This window comes from Phyllobates terribilis, unplaced genomic scaffold (assembly GCF_046119375.1).
Source record: "Phyllobates terribilis strain yellow unplaced genomic scaffold, ASM4611937v1 Scaffold_3__8_contigs__length_932513732, whole genome shotgun sequence".
Classification (NCBI taxonomy): Eukaryota; Metazoa; Chordata; class Amphibia; order Anura; family Dendrobatidae; genus Phyllobates; species Phyllobates terribilis.
This window is the reverse complement of record NW_027362763.1, coordinates 720,228,933-720,255,401: the sequence shown is the minus strand read 5'-3', so window position 1 is coordinate 720,255,401 and position 26,469 is coordinate 720,228,933. Positions and strand designations below refer to the sequence as shown.

At 45.9% G+C, this 26,469-nt stretch overlaps 1 protein-coding gene across 1 annotated transcript in view; it reads left to right on the top strand.

The window, feature by feature from the left end:
* Positions 1-26,469, top strand: part of LRPPRC (leucine rich pentatricopeptide repeat containing) — a 146,030-nt gene that overhangs the window by 71,615 nt on the left and 47,946 nt on the right. Inside the window, exons 23-25 of the mRNA XM_073672042.1 lie at positions 1,080-1,287; positions 13,429-13,553; positions 18,603-18,709. Of these exons, the coding sequence (XP_073528143.1) occupies positions 1,080-1,287; positions 13,429-13,553; positions 18,603-18,709 (440 nt within the window). The remainder of the gene's footprint in view (positions 1-1,079; positions 1,288-13,428; positions 13,554-18,602; positions 18,710-26,469) is intronic.

Here is a 26,469-nt window from a genome sequence, read left to right as displayed (position 1 = left end):
TGTGCTCGCTATGAATATGCATCCGAGTAATAATATCTGTATTGGTTACTTAGATTTAGTTTTATATATAAAATCCATTACCAATGCGGCGAATAGGAAACCTTTACATCGACGAGGATGAGAGGAACCACCCAGCTGTCAATTTTTTTTTTTTTTTTTAGCATTGTCAAGAGGAATAACAGAGGAACATCACAATGCTAAAAAACAGAACGGAATTCCAGATTCTGTCACTTAATCAAAAATACAAAAACAAACGGAATTCCAGATTCGCTCGCTTAACCACTTCCTTGCCTGGCATTGGGATGATTCTTATAACTTTTGTGATTTCGTGAGTGCTTTGACCGTTGTGTAACCTGAAGAAAGGAGAAAAAAAATAAAATAATGACCTATAAGGGGAAGAAATGTGCCTGTTTTTGGCTCCGTACCCCCTCCTCCCCCTGCATTTCGTATGTAAATTGGTCAAAACATTTTGCTTGTGCGATAATTAAGAAACAACGCAATGTAAATCCCCTTTACTTATCCCACACACCAAAATGTTTATTTCTGCCTTCCTAATGAGGCTTAATGAGCCTAATGTTTTAACATGCAGTCTGTTGGAAAGCTTTCATTGGCTCTGCTTGTCTAATTAGTATCGACACAGCAAACAGACCCTATCGGTATCAGGCCATTAGTCTGGCTGTATATACACTGTAAATACATCTTTATTATCTGGCCTCCTGACAAGCCATCTGCTGAAGAAACAATGCCGTGATTTAGCAGATGTTGGCATTGAACGATAAAAGCATCCATTTAGTAAGATCGTGCCGCTATAGGGCAGACAGTACAGGGTTACACGGTGAAAGTGGGCACGCGGCTCCTATCTGTAATTTGTAGTCACAGTTGCAGGGAAATGATAAAACCGCGCTATTGTGGATTTATAATTGTAGTCTCGTTTAGAAAATGCAAGTAGTAATTAACTTGAAATCGGCATTATACACCAGAATTTACATTCCTGCTGGGTTGGAAATGCTGTTTTAATAACAGTTTGTTTTCACTCCACGAAATTACCTAAGGGTCCTTTTGTGCTTGCTCTATTGTAGACGCTATTAACATTCTGAAGGAGATGCAAGAGAAAGATGTCCCCATGAACGAGTCCGCCACCGATTACTTCTTCCACATCCTCAACAACATGGCCTTGAAAGGGGACGCCCAGGCCGTGAACCTCGTCCACGAGTACGGCGTGATGTTGGGACTGATCAATCCCAACAGCCGGATGTGCGCGCCGTTGGTGATGGTACACTTGAAAAAGTAAGTAGTGGTCCTCCAAGGTGGTGTCCTTCTTATCGATCGAAGATGGTGACATTTTTGCTTAGAATCACTTAGGAATATGTTGACCATTTTTAGCTTTTTTGTAATGAGATTCACTTTGGCATAATATTGCGGGAATGTCCCATGGCTTTACATAGTTTATAAGGCCGAAAAAAGACAAGCGTCCATCCAGTTCAGCCTATTTCTTGTGCACTGCAGCTATTCCGCTATTCCTATACCATGCGGTATGGGCCAATTTACATCATTGAGGAAAAATTCACTTCCCGACACCAATCTGGCAGTCAGATTAAATCCCTGGATTAATTAACAAAGCATAAGATGTAATTTTATTGTTCTCAAGAAAGGCGTCCAGGCCTCTCTTGAACTCATTAAGTGAGTTGGACATCACCACTTCCTCTCCCAGAGAGTTCCAGAGTCTCACAGCTCTGACCGTAAAGAATCCCCTTCTATGCTGGTGCAGGAACCTCCTTTCCTCCAGACGCATAGTGTGCCCCCTCGTCTTTGTCACCATCCTTGGTATAAACAGGTCATGGGAGAGATCTCTGTACTGCCCCCTGATGTATTTATACATGTTTATGAGGTCTCCCCTAAGCCTTCTCTTTTCCAATGTAAATAGGCCTAATTTTGACAACCTCTCTGGGTATTCTAGTCCCTCCATTCCCTTTATTACCTTAGTCGCCCTCCTTTGTACCCTCTCTAGCTCCAATATGTCTTTCCTGAGCACCGGAGCCCAGAACTGTGCACAATATTCTAAGTGCGGCCTTACCAGCGCTTTATACAGAGGAAGAACAATGTTCTCATCATATGCCCCTATTCCTCTTCTGATGCATGCCATGACTCTATTTGCCTTCGCAGCTGCTGCCTGACACTGGGCACTCCAATTTAATTTGCTATTAACCAAGACGCCCAGGTCCTTCTCCATGTCAGATTTCCCCAACGGTTTCCGATTTAATATGTATGGGTGACTGCTGTTTTTCTTTCCCATGTGCATGACCTTACATTTATCGGCATTGAACCCCCATTTGCCATTTTTTGGCCCAACTCCTCAATTTATCTAAATCCTCCTGTAGCTGTGCCCTATCCTCATCTGTATTAACTACTTTACAAATTTTAGTATCATCTGCAAATATTGCTATTTTACTATGCAACCCTTCCACTAGATCATTAATAAATATATTAAATAATATAGGGCCCAAGACAGACCCTTGAGGCACCCCGCTAGTAACCCTGACACACCCTGAGCTTACTCCATTGATAACCACCCTCTGCTTTCTATCACTCAGCCAGCTATTTACCCACTTGCACACATTATCCCCCAGACCAAGCATTCTCATTTTATATACCAACCTTTTGTGTGGCACGGTATCAAACGCTTTGGAGAAGTCAAGGTATACAACATCCACTGACTCTCCCCGGTCCAGCTGTGAGCTCACCTCCTCGTAGAAGGCGATCAGGTTTGTTTGGCAGGAGCGATCCCTCATGAATCCATGTTGATATGGAGTTAGACAGTTATTATCATTAAGATATTCTACAATAGCATCTCTAAGAAATCCTTCAAACAATTTACCCACAACAGACGTTAAGCTGACTGGTCTATAGTTCCCAGGGTCACTTTTAGACCCCTTTTTGAATATTGGTACCACATTTGCTTGGCGCCAGTCTAGTGGGACAGTCCCTGTCCATAAAGAGTGCTTGAATATAAGATACAGCGGTCTGTCTATCACATTACTTAATTCTTTTAGTTCCCGGGGGTGTATGCCATCTGGGCCTGGTGAGTTGTCTATTTTGATATTATTTAGGCGTTTCTGAACTTCCTCCTCGGTTAGGTGGGTGATATTTAGTGGAGGATTTACTTTATCACTCTGCATTTCCTCCGATAAATTGTTTTCTTTTGTGAAAACAGTGGAGAAGAAGCTATTGAGTAGGTTTGCTTTACCCTCATCGCCCTCTATGATTTTACCCAGGTTATTTTTCAATGGGCCAACTCCATCAGTTTTAATCCTTTTACTGTTTATATAGTTAAAGAACAGTTTGGGATTCGTTTTACTTTCCTTGGCAATTATTCTCTCTGTCTCCTCTTTTGCTATTCTTATTTGTTTCTTACAGATTTTGTTTTTTTCTCTATAAGATATTAGCGCTTCCTCGCTGCCTTCTTGTTTAAGTTTACCGAAAGCCCTTTTTTTGTTTTTCATTGCCCTCTTGACTTCCTTATTTAGCCACATTTGGCTTCCTCCTATTCCTAGCCCTTTTATTCCCATAAGGTATGTACCTTCTACAGTGACTATGTAGGACTGTTTTGAAAATTTCCCATTTTCTATCCGTGCTCCTATTACTGAAGATACTATCCCAGTCTGTAAGGTGAAGGGCATCTCTTAGCTGATCAAACTTTGCCCTCCTGAAGTTCAGTGTTTTTGTGACTCCCTTGCTGGGCACCCTACTGAAGCACATGTGGAATTGTATAATGTTGTGGTCACTATTTCCCAGGTGCCCCCCGACCTGCACCTCAGTTATTCTGTCTGGCCTGTTAGTTAATATTAAGTCTAAAAGGGCCGTCCCTCTAGTTGGTTCCTGCACAAGTTGTGACAAATAATTGTCTTTGATAATTGACAGAAACCGGTTTCCTTTCTGAGATCTACAGCTTTCGGTTTCCCAGTCTATATCGGGGTAGTTGAGTCCCCCATAATAATCACCTCGTTATTTTTTGCTACTTCGTCTATTTGTCTCATTAATAGACTTTCCGTGGCTTCTGCTATATTTGGTGGTTTATGACAGACTCCTATGATAATTTTATTATTGTTTTTTGCCCCATGTATCTCCACCCATAAGGACTCGACCTCCTCATTTCCCTCCCATACATCCTCCCGTATTGTAGGCTTTAGACACGTCTTTACATATAGACAGACTCCACCCCCTTTCCGACTTCTTCGATCCCTTCTAAACAGACTGTAACCCTGTAAGTTAACTGCCCAGTCATAGCTTTCATCTAACCATGTCTCGGTTATTCCCACTATGTCATAGTTACCTGTAGATATTTCTGCTTCCAGTTCATCCATCTTGTTTGTCAGGCTCCTGGCATTTTCTAGCACGCAGTTTACACGATTTTGTTTTGTTCCAATCTTCTCCCTGTGGATTGTATTAGAAATTTTCTTACCTCCCTTCCAAGTATCTTGTCTTGGACCTTCTTTGTCGCACTTCATATCTTTCATTAGTATGTTCTCTGGTTGAATGTTCGTGTCTGGCGTTTTTCTTCCCATCCCCTCTTCTTCTAGTTTAACGCCCTCCTGATGAGTGCTGCGAGTCTCCTGGCGAATGTGTGTTTCCCGGGTTTGTTGAGGTGTAGTCCGTCTCTGTCAAGGAGTCCGTCATAGAGGTACTTCACACCGTGGTCCAGGAATCCAAATCCTTGTTGTCTGCACCATCGTCTCAGCCAGTTGTTCACATCAAGGATCCTGTTCCATCTCCTGACGCCATGCCCGTCTACTGGAAGGATAGAAGAAAAAACTACCTGCGCATCCAGTTCTTTTACTTTCTTCCCCAATGCTTCAAAGTCCTTGCAGATTGTCGGTAGGCCCTTCTTTGCCGTGTCATTGGTGTCAACATGTATCAGAAGAAATGGGTGGACATCCTTGGAACTGATGAGCTTCTGTATCCTGTCGGTAACATCCTTGATCTTAGCCCTTGGGAGGCAGCATACTTCTCTTGCGGTTTTGTCCGGTCTGCAGATAGCTGCTTCTGTTCCTCTCAGTAGTGAGTCTCCCACCACCACTCTTCTTCCCTTCTTGGCTGTCCTTTTTCTTGTCGCTTCTGGGTGTTTCTGGGTGCTCTTTTTTCTTTTTTGCTTGCTGGTAGTTCCTCATCCTTATGTGTGCCATTAGTAAGTATATTTATGAATATAGAGACACCATTGCACTCCATTGTTCATGAACACTGCGCCAGAGTAAGAGCCACCAAATTTATTAATAGGTGAGAAATGTCCGCCAGGCAGGGCCAGCGTATGTTTTTGCCACTTTTCTGCCCCAAAAAATGATGAATTTACCGGCCGACCACCTCATCGCAAAGGTCTGTCTGCTTAGGCTGAGCTGGCCAGGACTTAAGTAAAATTCATAAAAATTTTTGCACAGTTATGAGCTGACATTATAAACAGTTTTATGGACTCCAAAATTTATAGCAAAAACGATATGATGAATCGGGACCTTTTGTGTTTTATATTCTACATATAGTCTACATATTACTATCCAGCCTAAGCTAGGCCTCCAGCAGTAGATAAGCAGTCGACAGAAGCCATATCCTTGGCAATGCTGAGGAGTGAGCTGCAGAAACATACAGTATTTACACTATAAACCTATTAAAAATAATAACAATTACAAAAAATAACGTAACTCGGGGTCAAAACCTTTGGCCCTAACCATGCAGAATTGTAATGTTAGGGAAAAGGAGCTTTCTGGTGGAGTTTAAGCTTACACACACTAATTCTTTTTATTATTATCATATTGACATGAGAGTTGTTACTTGAAAAGTTCATAGTGCGTATTATTAGGAGAAAATGACCTTTCCCCATCTTCCAGGTGCTTTTGTATTGATCTTTCTCAGCAACCTTGCTTTCTGTAAATGACTTAATTTCTATTTGTAGGTGATTAAGGGTCACCTATCAGCCATACCTTTTTAAAGGGGTGGTCTGGGCATAAAATATTGATGATCTGTTGGATTGGTGGGGCTCCGATACCCTCACTGATCAGCTGTTATCAGCTCTGGCCATATGTAATAATTGAACAAAGCTGAATAGTGCAACTTAAGTTAATGTCTAGCGGCCTCTGCTGCAGATCAGTTCCTTTACAAAAGAATGGGGGCTAATCTACCGCCTCGGAGGTGGCAAACTCATCAGGTGGAATATCAATAGCAGTCGTAAGTCAGAGCAGACTACAATAGACTATTGCCACTAAATATGTTGTTACAAGTCATACATATCGCCAGGCCTTGTGTACTTGCACAAGCTCATGAATAAATATCAGCAATGGTCAATTCAGCGTATCCAACATCAGCGAGGATCAACAAGATTCTGTAAATTCCTCTTCCGGTCATTATTTCACCAGACTCTGGAGACGGGGATGGATGGGTGGATGTAGATGCAGAGCGAGACTAACGGATAGATGTATATTGAGAGGGACGGATGGACAGGCTTAGATGGAGAGAGTGAGAGGGAAGGATGTAGATGGAGTGGGAGGGGAGTGGACTGGGGGGGGATGGAGGGGAGTGGACTGGACTGGGGGGGGGATAGAGGGGTGTGGACTGGACTGGGGGGGGATAGAGGGGAGTGGACTGGACTGGGGGGGGGGATAGAGGGGAGTGGACTGGACTGGGGGGGGATGGAGGGGAGTGGACTGGACTGGGGGGGGATGGAGGGGAGTGGACTGGACTGGGGGGGGGATGGAGGGGAGTGGACTGGACTTGGGGGGGGGGGGGGATGGAGGGGAGTGGACTGGACTTGGGGGGGGGGGGGGATGGAGGGGAGTGGACTGGACTTGGGGGGGGGGGGGATGGAGGGGAGTGGACTGGGGGGGGGGGGGGATGGAGGGGAGTGGACTGGACTGGGGGGGGGGGATGGAGGGGAGTGGACTGGACTTGGGGGGGGGGGATGGAGGGGAGTGGACTGGACTTGGGGGGGGGGGGGGATGGAGGGGAGTGGACTGGACTTGGGGGGGGGGGGGGGATGGAGGGGAGTGGACTGGACTTGGGGGGGGGGGGGGATGGAGGGGAGTGGACTGGACTTGGGGGGGGGGGGGGATGGAGGGGAGTGGACTGGACTTGGGGGGGGGGGGGATGGAGGGGAGTGGACTGGACTTGGGGGGGGGGGGGATGGAGGGGAGTGGACTGGACTTGGGGGGGGGGGGGGATGGAGGGGAGTGGACTGGACTTGGGGGGGGGGGGGGGATGGAGGGGAGTGGACTGGACTTGGGGGGGGGGGGGATGGAGGGGAGTGGACTGGACTTGGGGGGGGGGGGGGGATGGAGGGGAGTGGACTGGACTTGGGGGGGGGGGGGGGGGATGGAGGGGAGTGGACTGGACTTGGGGGGGGGGGGGATGGAGGGGACTGGACTGGGGGGGTGAAGGGGAGTGGACTGGACTGGGGGGAGTGAAGGGGAGTGGACTGGACTGGGGGGGGTGAAGGGGAGTGGACTGGACTGGGGGGGGGTGGAGGGGAGCGGACTGGAGGGGATGGAGGAGGGGGGCAGCCTTGAGGGGTATGGAGAGGGGCGGATGGGGCGGCCTGAGGGGGGTGGAGGGCCAGAGGGGCGGCCTGAGGGGGGTGGAGGGGCAGGTAGAATGACTGAGAGACATTTTTTGTGTATAATTACAATGAGACGCATTACACATACAGGCTTATACAGTAATACTCCTTTCCGCTGCTGCTTCGTCATCTTGCGTAGTAAGTAAATGAGGCCACCTCCTGCCACAATATCGAAGGCAAACCCTACTGCTACAGTTAAGAACTACAGCAGGACAAAGGCGTACGTACTGGATAAGACAGCGATGAGATGGTTCCTTGTCAGGGATCGCGGAGTCGTAATTAAGTTACATTTATGGCTATTGGTCTTTGAAGGATGATTGGTAAATCACTGGCTTGATGTGCTTTGTACGGATAGTGTTCCATAGGGAGGATTTTTTTTTTTATATATTTTTTTTTCCCCCTCTGTCAGAAAATCCCGTGGAGTCTGATAATGTAAATGTGGCATTTTTTTTTTTTTCATGCCGAACAAAAGAGCAAGGAAATGAGCTATCTTGTCTAATCATTCAGTTGTTTAACACAGACTTCCAGTGTAGACTTAATTGGCTGGAAAGCTCTTGACATGTGAAGTTAGAGCTGCTCGAAATGCGTGTTTGAGTAAATTTTAAAATAAGTGACAGCTAAATTGTACCTAGGGAAATTACAAAGCCTTCAACACAGCTAAATTTTTTTTTTGGGGGGTGAGGATTAGTTGTGGTGAGGATTTCATCACTAGTCTCCTTGAAGATTCCTTATAGTCGCTGGATGAAACGGTGGCCAATTTGTTTTAACCCTTCCCCTGCCTGGAGGCCTTTAACTGTTACCTTTTCGGTTCAGTCTTGTTTTAACGAAGTGCCGACATCTGCTGCAGATTAAAGCTGGAAGGATTTGGGTTCTATTTTTATTTAAGATTTTTTTTTTTAATTATTGTAATTCCCCTTTCTCTCCTCCTGTAGTGATTTTTTTTTTTTCAGGTTTGAGAGCTTTTCAATCAGCGAAGCCCTTAGGTAAATTGCCACTTAGCTTAAGCTTTGTGCGTAATACCGCAGCACTCCACCGTAATATCAATCAATATTTTGCATTTACACTCCCTCCCCCAACCCCCTACCCCCTACCCTTTTATTAAAGTTATAGACTTCATGTCTATGTCATGATTAGAAAATAAAGCGTGTATGTATTTTAACATCGCAAAGCAGACACTTGATTGTGGGGCACATATATGAAAGTTTCAGGTAGGAGTCGTAACCACCCATGTATCTTTCTTCTAGGGTTGTTGGATTGATGTCATGTGTATGGCCAGTTTCATCAAAGTCTGCCATACTTCTGATCTTGGAAGGATCAGAAGGTGATCGCAATGACATCCATGGCCCATGGCCAACAAATATGTAGTGTGTCCACAGCTATAGATGGGTCTGTGAATGAAGGGGATAAGCCTTTGATAGTAGCTTGCTATCTTTTCGAACAAAGATAGTAGCCACTTGGCCAAAATGTCCTATTCTGCTATTAAAGGAGAGTCAGGGCACCTCGATGATACATATTAAATTGTCAGCCAAAATCAATGGTTTTGACCAACTTTTACTAAAGTATATCGCTATCAGTAAAAAAACTATAAAAAATGGTGCAAACTTATAATAAAATCAACATTTAGATATTTTTGTGGTCCCAATTTTTGACTTATACTCGTGTATAAGCTGACTTTTTCAGCATATTTTTTATGCTGAAAAAGCCCCCTCGGCTTATACTCAAATATATACTTAGAATTTTGGCGGTGGATGGTGGGGTGGTGGCAGCAGTGGCGGAGGAGCGGGCACAGGTAGTAGCCGGCTTCTGCAGCGATCACATGTGCCTGCTACTAAAGAGAATGATTATTCACTCCTTTCCACGCCAATGGGAGAAGAGAGGAGTGAATATTCATTCTCCTTAATGGCACACACTGTCAATCGCAGCCGCCGGCTCCTGCAGCGGCTCAGCGATACTCTGTGCCCGCTGTTAGAGAGTATGAATATTCACTCCTCCCCACTCCCATGGGCGTGGAGAGGATTGAATATCCCTGCAGCTCACCTCAGCGTGTTAGGACACATGGCAATGATGTCATGCGCTGCTCAGATGCTGAGATCAACTGCTGGCAGAACTGGAGCAGAGGGAAGGAAGGCGAGTAGAAGTGTTTATTATTTCATGTGTGTAGTGATGAGGGGTGCCATGCATACCAGGATTGGGAATGAGGGGTACCATGCATACCAGGATTGGGAATGAGGGGTGCCATGCATACCAGGATTGGGGAATGTGGGGTGCCATGCATGCCAGGATTGGGGAATGTGGGGTGCCATGCATACCAGGATTGGGAATGAGGGGGGCGTCATGCATACCAGGATTGGGAATGAGGGGTGCCATGCATGCCAGGATTGGGGAATGTGGGGTGCCATGCATGCCAGGATTGGGGAATGTGGGGTGCCATGCATGCCAGGATTGGGGAATGAGGGGGTGCCATGCATGCCAGGATTGGGGAATGAGGGGGTGCCATGCATGCCAGGATTGGGGAATGAGGGGGTGCCATGCATGCCAGGATTGGGGAATGAGGGGGTGCCATGCATGCCAGGATTGGGGAATGAGGGGGTGCCATGCATGCCAGGATTGGGGAATGAGGGGGTGCCATGCATGCCAGGATTGGGGAATGAGGGGGTGCCATGCATGCCAGGATTGGGGAATGAGGGGGTGCCATGCATGCCAGGATTGGGAATGAGGGGGGCGCCATGCATACCAGGATTGGGAATGAGGGGGGCGCCATGCATACCAGGATGGGGAAATTTACCAGTAGCTGCTGCATTTCCTACCCTAGGTTTATACTCGAGTCAATGTTTTCCCTGTTTTTTAGGGTAAAATTGGGTGCCTCGGCTTATACTAGAGTTTATACTGGTATTTTATTTTTTGCTCACATCATGTATTAAAATTTGTTGTGCACTTATTTGGTGTTTGTGTAAATGTATCCCATCTATTTGAACTGATGTACAGATCCTCATAGACTCGAAAACCAAAATTACATTTTATGATGGGGTGTATTATATTAGGAAAGTAGACCTACATGTCCCTCCCAGATCTTAGTTCACACTTCATTTTTGGCTTTCTATAAAAGTGTGCTTTTTTTTTCTTAATAAGTAAAAGGTACATTTATAAAGGCTCGTGCAGACTACCGGATTTTTGATCCAAGTGCAATTCGACAAAACATTGGAAAATCCGACTGTACTCGGATGACATCTGAGAGTGGCTGATTTTCATTGGCTAACAGAATGGAGAAGATGGAGGAGTTTTTTTGCCCTGATCCCGCTGTTTTTCTCAGATGATTTTGTGATCCTAGCCTTGTAGGGTGCTATTTACTTGCTCACTTATGTGAACATACAGACTGTGTTGTAAACCCACAAACTACCCCATGAAATGGTAATTTACCAGTTTTTGTTTTTCTTTCCTCTTTACTTGCTCGGTTGTATATTTCTTCTCTGATCTGGTTTCATTTGTAGGAATTATCCTGGACTACAATAAAAAATGTAAAACGTCTCCTGCTCGAGATTTGGAACCTATTTTTTTTTCTTTTTTTATTATTACATCTAAGAGCTTTTTTTTTCCCCCTCCTCTTTTTCCCCAGTGTCTTTCTTTTAATTTTCTTTCCATCACTGTTATGTACGCGGAGAATATCTTTTCACAATCCTGCATTCTAAGACTGAAGTCAATTAGCTTGTCCGTTTGACTGGCACCATAATCGTTCATTAATTAATCGTTTTGACCTAAAACAGTTCTATTCATGCTGTGGGAATTGGGTAGAGTCAGTACTTTACTATGGGATAATTGTTTTGCCATCATTTTGAAAAGCTGAATTTTTTCTCGCTGAATGAAATGGCAATCACAGACTTGCCTCTCTCCGTATTTATAGATCTATCTCTCTCGCATTCTGCGCTGTCGATCATGCATCTCGATAGACAGTCCTGCCATTGTTTCAAAGTTTAGTGATTTTTTTTTTTTAGGTACGACAGTCACTGCTTAAATAAAAAATTAAATGTATCCAAATCTGACTACGCAAAATTACTCTGAGCTCGAACTCTCTCGTCTGGTTGCATATCACCTGCTGCAATGTTTCCACGAGCGTGACATGACCATAATCCGAAGCAATATCCTCAAAGTGCTCCTATCTGCGCGTTAGCGTCACTTTGCAGCTTCGAAAATTAACCTGTAATTTAGGCTTCACCCCAAATGACAAAAAAAAAAACCCGGTAAACCTCTCCGCGGGGCGCATGGAGGTGCGCTCGTAAGCCGGAATTGCTACAAAGGGAAATTGCACTGGAGTCCGTCACTTAGGTCTCATTCTTAATCTTTTGTAAAAATCTCGCACTTGCGTCTGTTTTACTTTTTAGCACAAACTCGTATCTGGGTGTAAAATAGTAATTCGGTCACATGGCCGTACACAAGGCTTGCAAAAAGGGATCTCCATGGTAGGGTGTAAAATGCTAGGCGAGTATGACACATAGACGCAGTTCGGAGATGTATTGTACCCAAGATGTGTCTTACCTGATGTATATGGAAGGTTTGGGGTTAAATTAAAGGGTTTAACGTTCATTTTACAACTTTTTTTAAACCAGATTACCACGGTTTTTGGCAAAAATAAAAGCCTGTGGATTAGCCTTACTGAATTAGTTTAATCCTAATTCAAAAAAGTGCCTATTTTGGATTGCTACAGAGGATGCTTAAGTAAATGTCACGTTTGCCATAGGTAAATACGTGATATGTGAACATGTCCTACTGGCGGAGTGCCATATGGCGGCACTGCTACTACTGTGTGGATGAGGTGGGGGGGCTAGAGATGAATAGGAGGATTCACGCTGCCCTGATCCGGCCTCCAGTTTAGTTTTCCGTGGCAGCCGGGTCAGTGTAGCCTTCCCGTCTTGACCCGCAGCACCATGACGTCACAAGATGTGATCACACACGATGTCCTGACGCACGTTGCCGGGACTAGCAAGAGGTGCCAAGGATGATATCACAGAAGTGAAGACTGCCTTGGTCCGACTGCCACGGAAGACCGGTATGGATGCCGGACCAAGGAGCAAGACATTTGGGTATTTTTGCGCGCTCAACTCTAAAGAGAACTTTTCTAGAAAGCTAGGGTCACACGGTGTGTTCTCCATCCGAGAAAAACAGTTCCATTATGCTAATCAGACTCCGATCAGCCTATAATCCAGTGGGAACCAATTTTCTTTCATGTGGAAAATAAAAAAAACAAAACACATTCTCCATCTTGTCGATTGTCAGTCCGTCAAAATCAGACTTCATTTGGATGTCATCAGAGTTCGGTTCCATGTTTTTCCACGGACCCATAGACTTGGATGGCCAAATGCGATCTGATGATCGCAGGCAAATCGTGCACTTGGTCCAAGGAATTAAAACGGATATGTGCACGACCTCATGGAATAACATTGGTCCAAGTGCGATCCGATATTTTCATGGATCACACTCGGACCGAAACTGATGCAAGTTTTAGGCATGAGGGTGTATGCAAAACTTCCCGCCACGATGTTACATGAGCTCAGCATTGTTATGTATGAAGTGCGTCCTTGCTGGTTCCTAATGTAATGGGACACAAAAAGCTGAATTTCTTCAGCAGAAAAAGTGAATTGCTGCAGTTATCTTATAATATCCATGGACGTTAGTGGGATTCATGGATGTCTCCATTATTCAGGAGTTTACAAAACACATCCATGTCGCTGGAGTTTCCATGACTCTTCCATTGATAATCATCTGTCTTGTCTTACCTCCATGACCGGAGATTTACTTGTGGTGTTCTTTTTTTTTTTTATTCTATTCCTTTTTCGGTACAGGGCTGATCTGTCGTCCTCCCTGAATGTCATGACGGACTGCATTGAAAAGTACAAGTGTGCCCCTCTATTGCATGATGTGCTGAGCCTTCTGGTGGAGAAAGGAGAAACAGATTTGCTTAAAGAAGGTGAGTATAGGATCCAAAACCGGAATAATAATGTATTTATTGTTATAATTGCTTACCAATTTGCTAAGAATTTTTGTATGTAGGATACGGTGTTATGTTTCTGTGGAGATCTCCAGGTATAGGAAGGTGTAGAACGTTTTACAGACCAGGCAGTGCTTCATGGGGCAAAGGTATGCAAATTAGCTCTCCTCCAGAAGAAAGAAGAGCGCTCTCTAGTGCCACCTATTGGAGGAAGCTACCAATGTCTGGTCCTTTAATAAGCCTATGACTAAGGATATACCAAGCGTGTCCTCTCTTGCTGGTCCGTTTTACAGCAATGGAAAGGCAGGGCGTGCATTGTGCAGCGCTTGCCTTACCTCCGCGGGCCCTTGCCTTACCTCCGCGGGCCCTTGCCTTACCTCCGCGGGCCCTTGCCTTACCTCCGCGGGCCCTTGCCTTACCTCCGCGGGCCCTTGCCTTACCTCCGCAGCAGCCATAAATATCTGATATTCTTGGATATATGTTATGGGAATACATATTGGGTGTAGACCAGTCTGTCCGGGTTATAGCCCTGTCTCCTTTACAGAAAAAAAAGCCCTCTAACCCTGACGAGTTCTGCACTAATGAGGGGCAGTAACCCCTAATCAGCAATCTACAAATGGGTGTCTTTTTTGCCTCTTGGTGAAGACTCTGGTTTGGCTTGCATCGGAAAGGCTTGTAAAGCTGTGTTCCTCCACTCCAGTCCTGAAGGCCCCACAACAGGTCATGTTTTCCGGATCTCCTTAGTATTGTACAAGTGATAAATCCATCACCTGTGCAATACTAAGGAAAACCTGAAAAACCTGATCTGTTGGTGGCTCTTGTGGACTGGACACTGCGTTATAGGGTCAGACGTCGACTTACACGATAGCTTTATCCAATAGGCATTTACTATGAGGGAGGTGGATTTATAGGGTTGCTCCACTGCTTTTATTGATCAATATAAAAGTATCGGTTTGGGGGTCCGATACCCAGCACCCCCTCTGATCAGCTGTATTTGGTTTGCCGGCAGCTGAATGTTAGTAGTTGCAGAGCTCAACAGTACAGCGCCATAATCTGTGTAGTGGTTGCTGTAGGGTACTGCAGAGCCGCTCCTATTCATTCGATGTGAAGTACCCAGCCGCGTCCACTACACAGATGATGGTGCTGTCCCGTTCAATTTCGCAGCTGCTGATATCTAACCGCAGACAACACCAAGAACAGCTGATTGGTGAGGGACTCGTATGGGGGTATGTCATTAATAAAAAAAGAAAGTAATGGAGCAAACATTTAATAATACTTTGTCTATGCCATACATGTCAAACTCTGGCCCGTGGGCTAAATCTGGCCTGCAGGGTGGTTTTATTATGGCCCACGATACCAAAACCACCACCCCTATGTTGGGCCTATTATTGTGTATGGAGGACTATGTGGGGCCATTATACTGTATGGAGGACTAATGTGGGGCCCATTATATTGTATGGAGGACTATGTGGAGCCCATTATTCTGTATGGAGGACTATGTGGTGCCCATTATTCTGTATGAAGGACTATGTGGGGCCATTATACTGTATGGAGGACTAATGTGGGGCCCATTATTCTGTATGGAGGACTATGTGGAGCCCATTATTCTGTATGGAGGACTATGTGGAGCCCATTATTCTGTATGGAGGACTATGTGGAGCCCATTATTCTGTATGGAGGACTATGTGGGGCCATTATTCTATATGGTGAACTATGTAGGGCCCATTATTCTGTATGGAGGACTATGTGGGGCCCATTATTTTGTATGGAGGACTGTGGGGCCCATTATTTTGTATGGAGGACTGTGGGGCCCATTATTTTGTATGGAGGACTATGTGGGGCCCATTATTTTGTATGGAGGACTATGTGGGGCCCATTATTTTGTATGGAGGACTATGTGGGGCCCATTATTTTGTATGGAGGACTATGTGGGGCCCATTATTTTGTATGGAGGACTATGTGGGGCCCATTATTTTGTATGGAGGACTATGTGGGGCCCATTATTTTGTATGGAGGACTATGTGGGGCCCATTATTTTGTATGGAGGACTATGTGGGGCCCATTATTTTGTATGGAGGACTATGTGGGGCCCATTATTCTATATGGTGAACTATGTAGGGCCCATTATTCTGTATGGAGGACTATGTGGGGCCCATTATTTTGTATGGAGGACTATGTGGGGCCCATTATTTTGTATGGAGGACTATGTGGGGCCCATTATTTTGTATGGAGGACTATGTGGGGCCCATTATTCTGTATGGAGGACTATGTGGGGCCCATTATTCTGTATGGAGGACTATGTGGGGCCCATTATTCTGTATGGAGGACTATGTGGGGCCCATTATTCTGTATGGAGGACTATGTGGGGCCCATTATTCTGTATGGAGGACTATGTGGGGCCCATTATTCTGTATGGAGGACTATGTGGGGCCCATTATTCTGTATGGAGGACTATGTGGGGCCCATTATTCTGTATGGAGGACTATGTGGGGCCCATTATTCTGTATGGAGGACTATGTGGGGCCCATTATTCTGTATGGAGGACTATGTGGGGCCCATTATTCTGTATGGAGGACTATGTGGGGCCCATTATTCTGTATGGAGGACTATGTGGGGCCCATTATTCTGTATGGAGGACTATGTGGGGCCCATTATTCTGTATGGAGGACTATGTGGGGCCCATTATTCTGTATGGAGGACTATGTGGGGCCCATTATTCTGTATGGAGGACTATGTGGGGCCCATTATTCTGTATGGAGGACTATGTGGGGCCCATTATTCTGTATGGAGGACTATGTGGGGCCCATTATTCTGTATGGAGGACTATGTGGGGCCCATTATTCTGTATGGAGGACTATGTGGGGCCCATTATACTGTATACTCGTTGGCCCGCAACTTTGTCCAAATTTTTAATTTTGGCCCTCTGTGTGTTTGAGTTTGACATCCTTGGTCTATGCATTGGCCAATGTAGCACAACAATCAGTTACGACCAACGTGCGCCATTGTTTGCCTCATGTTGTCCGGAGCATAAACATAAATTACCGTGTTTGCTATTAAGCTGCTTGAGCTCTTTCTCATTTTTTCAATATTAATTTGCATGCCTGATATACGGTGTCCCTTCTGAGACGTGTCCGTACCCCTCCTCCTCTTCTTCTCGTACAATCGAAGTCGTCATTCCCAGACATTGCCAGGAGCCCGAGTGTAATGTGCATTGTATCGGCTCACAATGCCTTATTCATGTCATCTCACTGCTGCTTGGACATCTCCAATCTGTGAGCTCTGAATCCATTTTTTACAAAGAAAATGTTTATATGAGAAACCTAGGAAAGGGGGGGGGGGAAGCTTTTTGTAGCACTTAGTACATTTAGCTAACCTAAGCATTTAATTACAAGCCTTCCCATTGAGCTGCCTTTTTTTTTAATCCAAAGAGTCCACAGTTAGTCCAGACATTTCAACAAAGCCTAATGAATGACAGGTATTATGCTCACAATGTTATCCCGGTGCCCTCCCATGTTTTCATGGATAATAAATTAAAGCATCAGGGACCGTACTTTCATTCTTACTCCCGGACCCTTTAGACGAACACTCTCCGCGGCTTTTGTGGATAATAGCCGTACATTTTGTAATTGATCTGTAATTGAGAATCACCTTTTCATTTGGGAACATGTACTGCTGTGGGCACAGCGATTTTCTCATTCCTCCCTATGACTGCATGAATGTGTGTGATTAAGGGGGGAAAAAAAGGTGAGCACTCCACTTTTACCGCTCAGCCTTTTTTTTTTTTTTTAACTAAATCATTCTCTTGAACCGCTTTCTGAAAGCTTAAAAGCAAATCCTGCTCTTTGATAAGTCAATTGTACAGCGGACGGACTGCGAGGAAATAACCGCTGCTAGGTAGATGTCACTAAAGTTTGAGGCTAAACTTTTACAGACAATACATTGTCAGGATTGGTTTCTGTCTGAGTTACAAAAAAAAAATCAATTTTTTTTTCTTTATTTTAATTTGTGTGCACAATGGCCATGATGGGAGACCAGGAAGCTGGTAGCAGATGTACTGGAGGCTGCAGGCGGACAGAGGACCAGGTAGCAGGTACTGGAGGCTGCAGGCAGACAGGGGACCAGGAAGCAGGTAGCAGGTACTGGAGGCTGCAGGCAGACAGGGGACCAGGAAGCAGGTAGCAGGTACTGGAGGCTGCAGGCAGACAGAAGACCAGGAAGCTGGTAGCCGAAGCACTGGAGGCTGCAGACAGACTGGGGACCAGGAAGCAGTAACAGGTACTGGAGGCTGCAGGGAGACAGGAGACCAGGAAGCTGGTAGCAGAGGTACTGGAGGCTGCAGGCAGACAGGGGACCAGGAAGCTGGTAGCAGAGGTACTGGAGGCTGCAGGGAGACAGAAGACCAGTATGCTGGTAGCAGGTACTGGAGGCTGTAGTGAGACAGGAAACCAGGAAGCTGGTAACAAATACTGGAGGCTGCAGGGAGACAGGAGACTTAAGAAAGCGTCACCAGAAAAACACAAAATGCTCGTCGTGCTCCTTTGCATCCTCCACTCCTGTCCATCTGAGCTCTCAATCCCACAGCGGTAAGGCTTACCCCCTCTTCCTCAAAGGAATTTTTTCCTTGACTACTGGCTTTTTGGGCACTTTGCAATATATTTGCCATGGGTTTTTGTAGGAGGGCTGCCTGCCACATTGGCACGTGCTAGATATACTGTATATTATGTTTCATGTGGTGTTGGCTGCTTATGGTGGACTTACTGTCTAATTGTTTTTGTCACACACTTCTCTTTTTAAAGATATCTAATAAACATTATTACCTTTGAAAACCATTTTGAACTCCGTTTCCTCCTCTTTACTGTTAACCATAAAGGTAGAAGGCTGTAGCCTGAACTGAAGATTTGCTTATAACCTTTTGTAGCCCTCTGTGTTATTTTTCTCTGTGCCATGTAACCAGCGCTTGTGGTTCTAGAGACTGGATCAAGTAATCTAAATCTGACAACAATATAACCTTTTTTATTTTTCCAACAGCCGTGGACCGCTTAAGTGACTTTATGGGTGAGCAGTCGATGCTCCATGAACTTTTCTTTGCCTTCATCAGAGCTGGAAAATACAGCGAGGCCGAGAAGATTGCCGAGGTGAGTCTGGTAACTGCACTCCTCTAATCACCGTGTCACGTAGCGGCCATGCTTAATTGGAAGACGTGTATTATGGTAACCTTTAATTACGCCTCCTCTGATTCATATTAATAGAATATAGCTTTAATAATGGGAAGGTTGGAAATATAAAAACACCAAAGGACAGGCTTAGTTGGCCGGCGACTTAAGTGTGCCTTTATCAGTGTAATTATAGATCTGGAATCTGTCTCCTTGGCTCATCGTGGTCAGACTGAAAGGAAGAAAATACGAATATTTTTCATAATAAATCTTGAATCGTGGAACAATTAAATTATAGCAGCATTCCTGGGTGTAAAGTTATTTAATCCTCCAAGCTAAGGAATTCTTTCTTGTACTTAAAAGCTCTGGAATTTAATTTGCGTCCGTCCTTGCTAAGATTTAGCCGGCGCGCTTGTCTTCGAGTTAATCAGCCAAGTGCTGTCTGCTAACGTTTGGCATTTTCATTTACCGGGAATCCTTTTTTTTTTTTTTTTTCCTATTTGTCTTTTATTTTCATTGTCCCCTCCCGCTGTTGTAAGCAGCTTATAGGAAGGGGTAGGTGACAAATTTGGTCTGCTAGGGCTTAGTATATTTTATCTGGGAGTTGATTGAAATTTTCCTTCCTGAAATTGATAAGTCAAAAGAGAAGCTGCGGAGAGGGCACCCGGAGAGTAATTATGTCCCTCGTAAACTTTTTTTTTTTCTCCTGGGTTATTTTTTTCTAAGGGGCATGGTGTTATTGGCACAATGTTTGGATTTGTAATTGTGTCTTTTCCCCGTCTTCCCAGGGCATTTAGAAAGTACCGGGACATTCAATTATAAGACAACAGAGCTTTAGTTAAAAGGATTTTTCTTATTTTCAATATGGACGTCTGATAATTGGTATAATATGATTGGTACGTTAATGGTAATTCTTTTGCTTCCCTGTGATAGTCTCTTGTACATCGGCTAAAAGGGATTTAACTATAACATAAAATTATTGCAAACCACTAGGATAGGTCATTACTTTGATTGGTGGATGTCTAACTTGTGAAAACCCCTCCAAGATGGAGAATAAAGAAGAAGCAATGCTGGTATAGCAGTAAACTGATTTTACTTAGTACTGTTGTGCCTTGCCTGACTGAGCAGGCCTAGGTCACAGAACAGGTGTGCAGGGAAAAATTAGCAACCCTCCGCCACTGCAAAAATTGGTACACCAACGCTGCATCCTCTTTAGACCTCATTCAGAAATCGGTTTTTCGCATACGAGTGCTCTCCAAGGTTTTCTCATATGGCACTTGTACCTGTGATGGTCAATGGCAGGGGTGTCGCACTCGGTTTCACCAAGGGCAAAATCAGCATTATGGTTGACTTCAAAGGACCACTTGTAATTGTAAGGGCTCATGCAGACATGGTTCGAGCACAGACTGCAATGCACAGACTGCAATGCACAGACTGGCCAGTAGGGCTATAAGAGAACTGTCCCTGGGTAGTAGGGCTATAAGAGAGCTGTCCCTGGGTAGTAGGGCTATAAGAGAGCTGTCCCCGGGGTAGTAGGGCTATAAGAGAACTGTCCCTGGGTAGTAGGGCTATAAGAGTGCTGTCCCCGGGGTAGTAGGGCTATAAGAGAACTGTCCCCGGGGTAGTAGGGCTATAAGAGAACTGTCCCCGGGGTAGTAGGGCTATAAGAGAGCCGTCCCTGGCCAGTTGGGCTATAAGAGAGCCGTCCCTGGCCAGTTGGGCTATAAGAGAGCCGTCCCTGGCCAGTTGGGCTATAAGAGAGCCGTCCCTGGCCAGTTGGGCTATAAGAGAGCCGTCCCTGGCCAGTTGGGCTATAAGAGAGCCGTCCCTGGCCAGTTGGGCTATAAGAGAGCCGTCCCTGGCCAGTTGGGCTATAAGAGAGCCGTCCCTGGCCAGTTGGGCTATAAGAGAGCCGTCCCTGGCCAGTTGGGCTATAAGAGAGCCGTCCCTGGCCAGTTGGGCTATAAGAGAGCCGTCCCTGGCCAGTTGGGCTATAAGAGAGCCGTCCCTGGCCAGTTGGGCTATAAGAGAGCCGTCCCTGGCCAGTTGGGCTATAAGAGAGCCGTCCCTGGCCAGTTGGGCTATAAGAGAGCCGTCCCTGGCCAGTTGGGCTATAAGAGAGCCGTCCCTGGCCAGTTGGGCTATAAGAGAGCCGTCCCTGGCCAGTTGGGCTATAAGAGAGCCGTCCCTGGCCAGTTGGGCTATAAGAGAGCCGTCCCTGGCCAGTTGGGCTATAAGAGAGCTGACTGCTTTCTTAGTGTTCAGTTTTTGTGCTGGCTGACTGTGAGCACTGCATTCACAGTTTGTGCAGGTTGACTGCGTTCACTGTTCACACTGACAAAGATGGCCTCTGCTCCTTGTTCTGGTGTCTACCTCTCTTTTTACTGCTCGCTGCATCTGCCCAGATTCAAAGATGTCCATACATATTAGTCCCTCTGTCCTGCTGAAATTTGGTGGGCCTCCAAAATATTGTCTGTTAAGTAGTGTTGAGCGATACCTTCCGATATCAGGAAATATCGTATCGGATTGGATCGGGCCGATACCCAAAAAGTATCGGATATCGCCGATTCCGATACCGGAAACCAATGCAAGTCAATGGGACAGAAATATCGGAATGAAAATAAACCCTTTCTTTCCTTGTAGGTTAATTCTACATGAAGTAAAACAACTAAGAATAATGTAGAATGACATGAAAAGCCGGCAATTCATCAGCGGCATACACCGGTACCCGACAATTTACAACAGAAAGAATAGAGCATCACACATAGATTAGATAGATAGAAACATGTCAGTCACATATATATGAAGTACAGTGACAGTGTTGCTTACTGTACTTGTCATTTAGTGTAAAGGATTTATTAAAAAAAATATTAGTGTTTTCGTGCACCGTCTCTTTAAAAAAGCCGGCCGGCAATTCAGCAGCGGTACCCGACAATTTATAACAGACAGAATAGAGCTTCACACACAGATTAGATAGATAGAAACATGTCAGTCACATATATATGAAGTACAGTGACAGTGTTGATTACTGTACTTGTCATTTAGTGTTAAAATAAAGGATTTATTAAAAAAAAAATTGGCGTGGGGTTCCCCTTAATTTTAGGCTCTAGCGGAGGTTAAGCAGACAGCTGGGGCAAATGTTTGAAGCCTGGGAAGGGGGTAATACCCACGGAGCTTCCCAGGCTACTAATATCAGCCCCCAGCTGAATACCTAGCCTTTACTAGCTATTAAAATGGGGGAACCCCCCAAAAAAAATAACGTGGGGTCCCCCCTAATTTAATAGCTAGCACAGGCTAGGCAGACAGCTGGGGGCTGATATTAATAGCCCAGGAAGGGTGCCATGAATATTGGCCCCCTCCCAGGCTAGAAACACCAGCCGTCAGCCGCCCCAGAAATGGCGCATCCATAGGATGCGCCAATTCTGGCACTTAGCCTCGCTCTTCCACGCTGCCCTGGTGCGGTGGCAGGGGGTAATAGGGTTGGGGTTGATGTCAGCTTATAATGCCAGCTGACATCAAGCCCAGGTTAGTAATGGAGAGGCGTTTATAAGACACCCCCATTACTAACCCCATAGTCAAAGTTAAAAGAAAACACAAACACCCAGAATAAAGTCCTTTAATTGAAATAAACACACAATTCTTTATTGTTCTAAATTAAACCATACTTACCATCACGCCCATTCCAGCTGAAGCCAACGATCTTCTGCAATAAAAGTAAAATAATAAAGCAACCTCATCCTTACCTTTCCATGGTTCCCACGACAGCTTCAGCTCTGCTACATCGAGATGACAGGCTGGACCGCAGCAGAACGCTGCCATCCAGCCTGTCATCCCGCAGACACTGAAAAGCGCAGGCATGCTTGCGCTCCTCAGTGTCTCTCTGTGACGTCATCCAGATGAGCCGAGTTCATGTCCAATGAACTCGGCGCACCTCATGCACGTCACTGACAGCGTGGGAAAATTCTCACGCTGAAGCGCTGAGTGCAGGAGAATTTTCCCACGCTGTCAGTGACGTGCATGAGGTGAGCTGAGTTCATTGGACATGACCTCCGCTCATCTGGATGCCGTCACAGCGAGACACTGAGGAGCGCAAGCATGCCTGCGCTTCTCAGTGTCTGCGGGATGACAGGCTGGATGGCAGCGTTCTGCTGCGGTCCAGCCTGTCATCTCGATGTAGCAGAGCTGAAGCTGTCGTGGGAACCATGGAAAGGTAAGGATGAGGTTGCTTTATTATTTTACTTTTATTGCAGGAGGTCGTTGGCTTCAGCTGGAATGGGCGTGACTGTAAGTATGGTTTAATTTAGAACAATAAAGAATTGTGTGTTTATTTCAATTAAAGGACTTTTTTCTGGGTGTTGTGTTTTTTTAAATACTTTACTAGAAATTCATGGTGGTCATGTCTAATATTGGCGTGACCCCATGAATTTCGGGCTTAGGGCCAGCTGATAATGCCAAGCTGGCCTTAACCCCTTTATTACCCAGTGAGCCACCGCACCAGGGCCCTGGATGAGTTGGGTACAGCGCCAGAAGATGGCGCTTCTATGAACGCGCCATTTTCCGGGGCGGCTGCGGACTGCAATTTGCAGCGGGTGGGGCCCAGAAAGCTTGGGCCTCCCTGCGCTGCGGATTCCAGCCCCCAGCTGCCTTGTTGTACCTGGCTGGACAGGTAGGAACCAGGTACAGCAGGCAGGAACGGGCTGCCCCCAACCACCAGCTGCCTATTTGTACCTGGTTGGACACAACAATATAGGGAAGCCCTTTTTTTCTTAATTATTCCATGAATTTCATGAAATAATTAAAAAAAAAAAAAAACGTGGAGCTTCTCCCTATTTTTGTGTCCAGCCAGGTACAACTAGGCAGCTGGGGGATGGAATCTGCAGCGCAGGGAGGCCCAAGCTTTCTGCCCCCCGCTGAAAATTGCAGTCCGCAGCCGCCCCGGAAAATGGCGCGTTCATAGAAGCTGGATGCTGTACCTGGCTGACATACAAAAATATGGCGAAGCCCACGTCAAAAGTTTTGGGAAAAATTAATTAAAAAATAAATAATAATTTAGGGACTGCATCTTTATTAACTCCTCAAATGTCATTTAGTGTTAAAATAATGGATTTATTTAAAAAAAAAATGGCGTGGGATCCCCCATAATTTTAGTCTCTAGCGGAGGTTAAGCAGACGGCTGGGGCAGATGTTTGAAGCCTGGGAAGGGGGTAAAACCCACGGAGCTTCCCAGGCTACTAATATCAGCCCCCAGCTGAATACCTAGCCTTTACTAGCTATTAAAATGGGGGACCCCCCCCAAAAAAATGACGTGGGGTCCCCCCTATTTTAATAGCTAGCAAAGGCTAGGCAGACAGCTGGGGGCTGATATTAATAGCCCAGGAAGGGTGCCATGAATATTGGCCCCCTCCCAGGCTAGAAACACCAGTCGTCAGCCGCCCCAGAAATGGCGCATCCATAGGATGCGCCTACTCTGGCACTTAGCCTCGCTCTTCCACGCTGCCCTGGTGCGGTGGCAGGGGGTAATAGTGGTGGGGTTCATGTCAGCGCCAGCTGCCATGAAGCCCAGGTTAGTAATGATGGGCGTCTATAAGACACCCCCATTACTAACCTACAAAGTGTTAAAAAGAAAAAACACACTACACCCAGAAAAAAATAATTTATTTGAAATAAAACACACAATTTTATTTAATTCTTAGTTTACTAAAAATAATAGTTACCTGTCCACGTTCCTGCGCTGATCTCCCATGCACAGCTGTCACATCTGGAGATGGTGACAGCTGTGCATGGCTGCTGTAAGCTCACGCTGCCGGGAACACGTCCGCTCCCGGCAGCGGGAGCCACTGACTGAGGTCACCGGAGTGCATTCAGGCAGCGCAGCTTCGGAGACCTCCTTTACGGCACTGCTGTACCGTGGGAATTTCTCACGATACAGCAGGGCCGTAAAGGAGCTAACCGGAGCAGCGCTGCCTGAACTCCGGTGAACCCTTACGGCCCCGTCATTCTAGCGGCGGCAGCGGTTCAGAACGGTCACATTCTATGTGGCTGCTCTGAACTGGAGATCTTCGTGGGACACTCGTGGACTACTACGGAGGGGTAAGGATAAGGTTGTGGTTTATTATTTTATATTTTATTACAGGAGATCGATGGCTTCGGGGAATTAGGTGTCTTGGTGAGTATAGGTGTAGTTTTTTATTTTTTACTTTATTTTAGGTGGCGATCGGCGGGGACAGGTAATGTATGAACTAATTTCTTTTAGGTAACCACTGGCCACCAATGACATGTATTTAACATTTATTGGGGACACAGTAGGGCAATTTAAATAGCAGGATCAGTCTGATGGGAACTACTGCTCCCATCGAGCTGATCCTGCTGGCAGGAGTGGACGGGGGACAGACATAGGCCGATGGGAGTAGTAGTGTCACATCGGCCTATGTCTGCCTGCACGCACACACACCGCACACACCCGCACACATCGCACAGACACCGCGAATACCCGCACAAACATCGCGCACACACCCCGCACACACACCCCGCACACACACTAATCATGACGGGTCTGGGAGGTGAGGCTGACCTGTGCGGCCATGGGAAAGTTCATGTGAGTTCATGCAGTCAAGCATGAACTCACATGAACCCTCTGAGGGCAACGCGGCGACTTCAAATGAACAGCTGATCGGCATCACCTGATACCTCAGCTGTTCATTTGAAATAACCGGCGGGAAAGCGCAGCACAGAACGGGAAAGCCGGCGGTGAAGTCTTTTCACTGCCGGCTTCCCCGCCCGGGTCCTTCACTCCCCGCTCCTTGGAGCTGCGCTCCCCGCCCGGTCCTAACTTACGATCGGGATGGGAGGTGGCGAGGGGAGCGGAGGATCGGGATGGGAGGCTGCGGGGAAGCAGTATGGGGCTGTGTGATTGTTTAAAAGCCGGCGGCTTTATACCGCCCGCCGGCTTTTAAACAATCAGGAGAATTCTCCCCCGCTGGGATGGCATTCTGATGACAGGCTGGATCGCGCTGCCATCCAACTTGTCATCCTTCACAGACACTGCAGAGCGCAGGCATTATGGGAACTTCCGATTCCGGTATCCGATATTGTAAAAGTATCGGAATTAAGTATCGGAATTCCGATACCGCGAATATCGGCCGATACCCGATATTACAGTATCGGAATGCTCAACACTACTGTTAAGTAATGTATAACTTTTATATCTTTATGTATATTTGTTCATGCAGTACTTTGAAATGAAAATCCGTTGACTCTTTTACATCCCATCTGTTGCAGCAGTCCCGAGAACACAGCATTTCAATTAATATGCAAATTAGTCCTTATGTTCCCTGGGTGTGACAGAGCACTTTGTGCATCTCTGCCTCCTGAGGTTGTTTTCCCGCCCAGCACCAGCCTCTTTAGCTTGATTCATAGCTCACTGTCTGATTTCTTTTCGTGTAATCAAGCTAACAAGGCCGGTGCTGGTCGGGAGGCAGAGACCCAACAAGTGCTCTGTCACACCAGGAGCACTTAACTACTCATTTCATGAATTAAAAGGCTGTTTTCTCGGGAAAGCGGCAACAGATAAAAGATATAAAGGTGTCGACGAAATTACATTTCAAAGACCTGCGTGCCCATATATGCGGTTTGAGGTGTTAGGAGGTGTTTATCTTATTGACAGATTCCATTTTAATACTCAATCCATTTGTTGTCCTGGAGAAATCTACCATTAGGCGTTTGACTGATGCATCAGGTCAAGG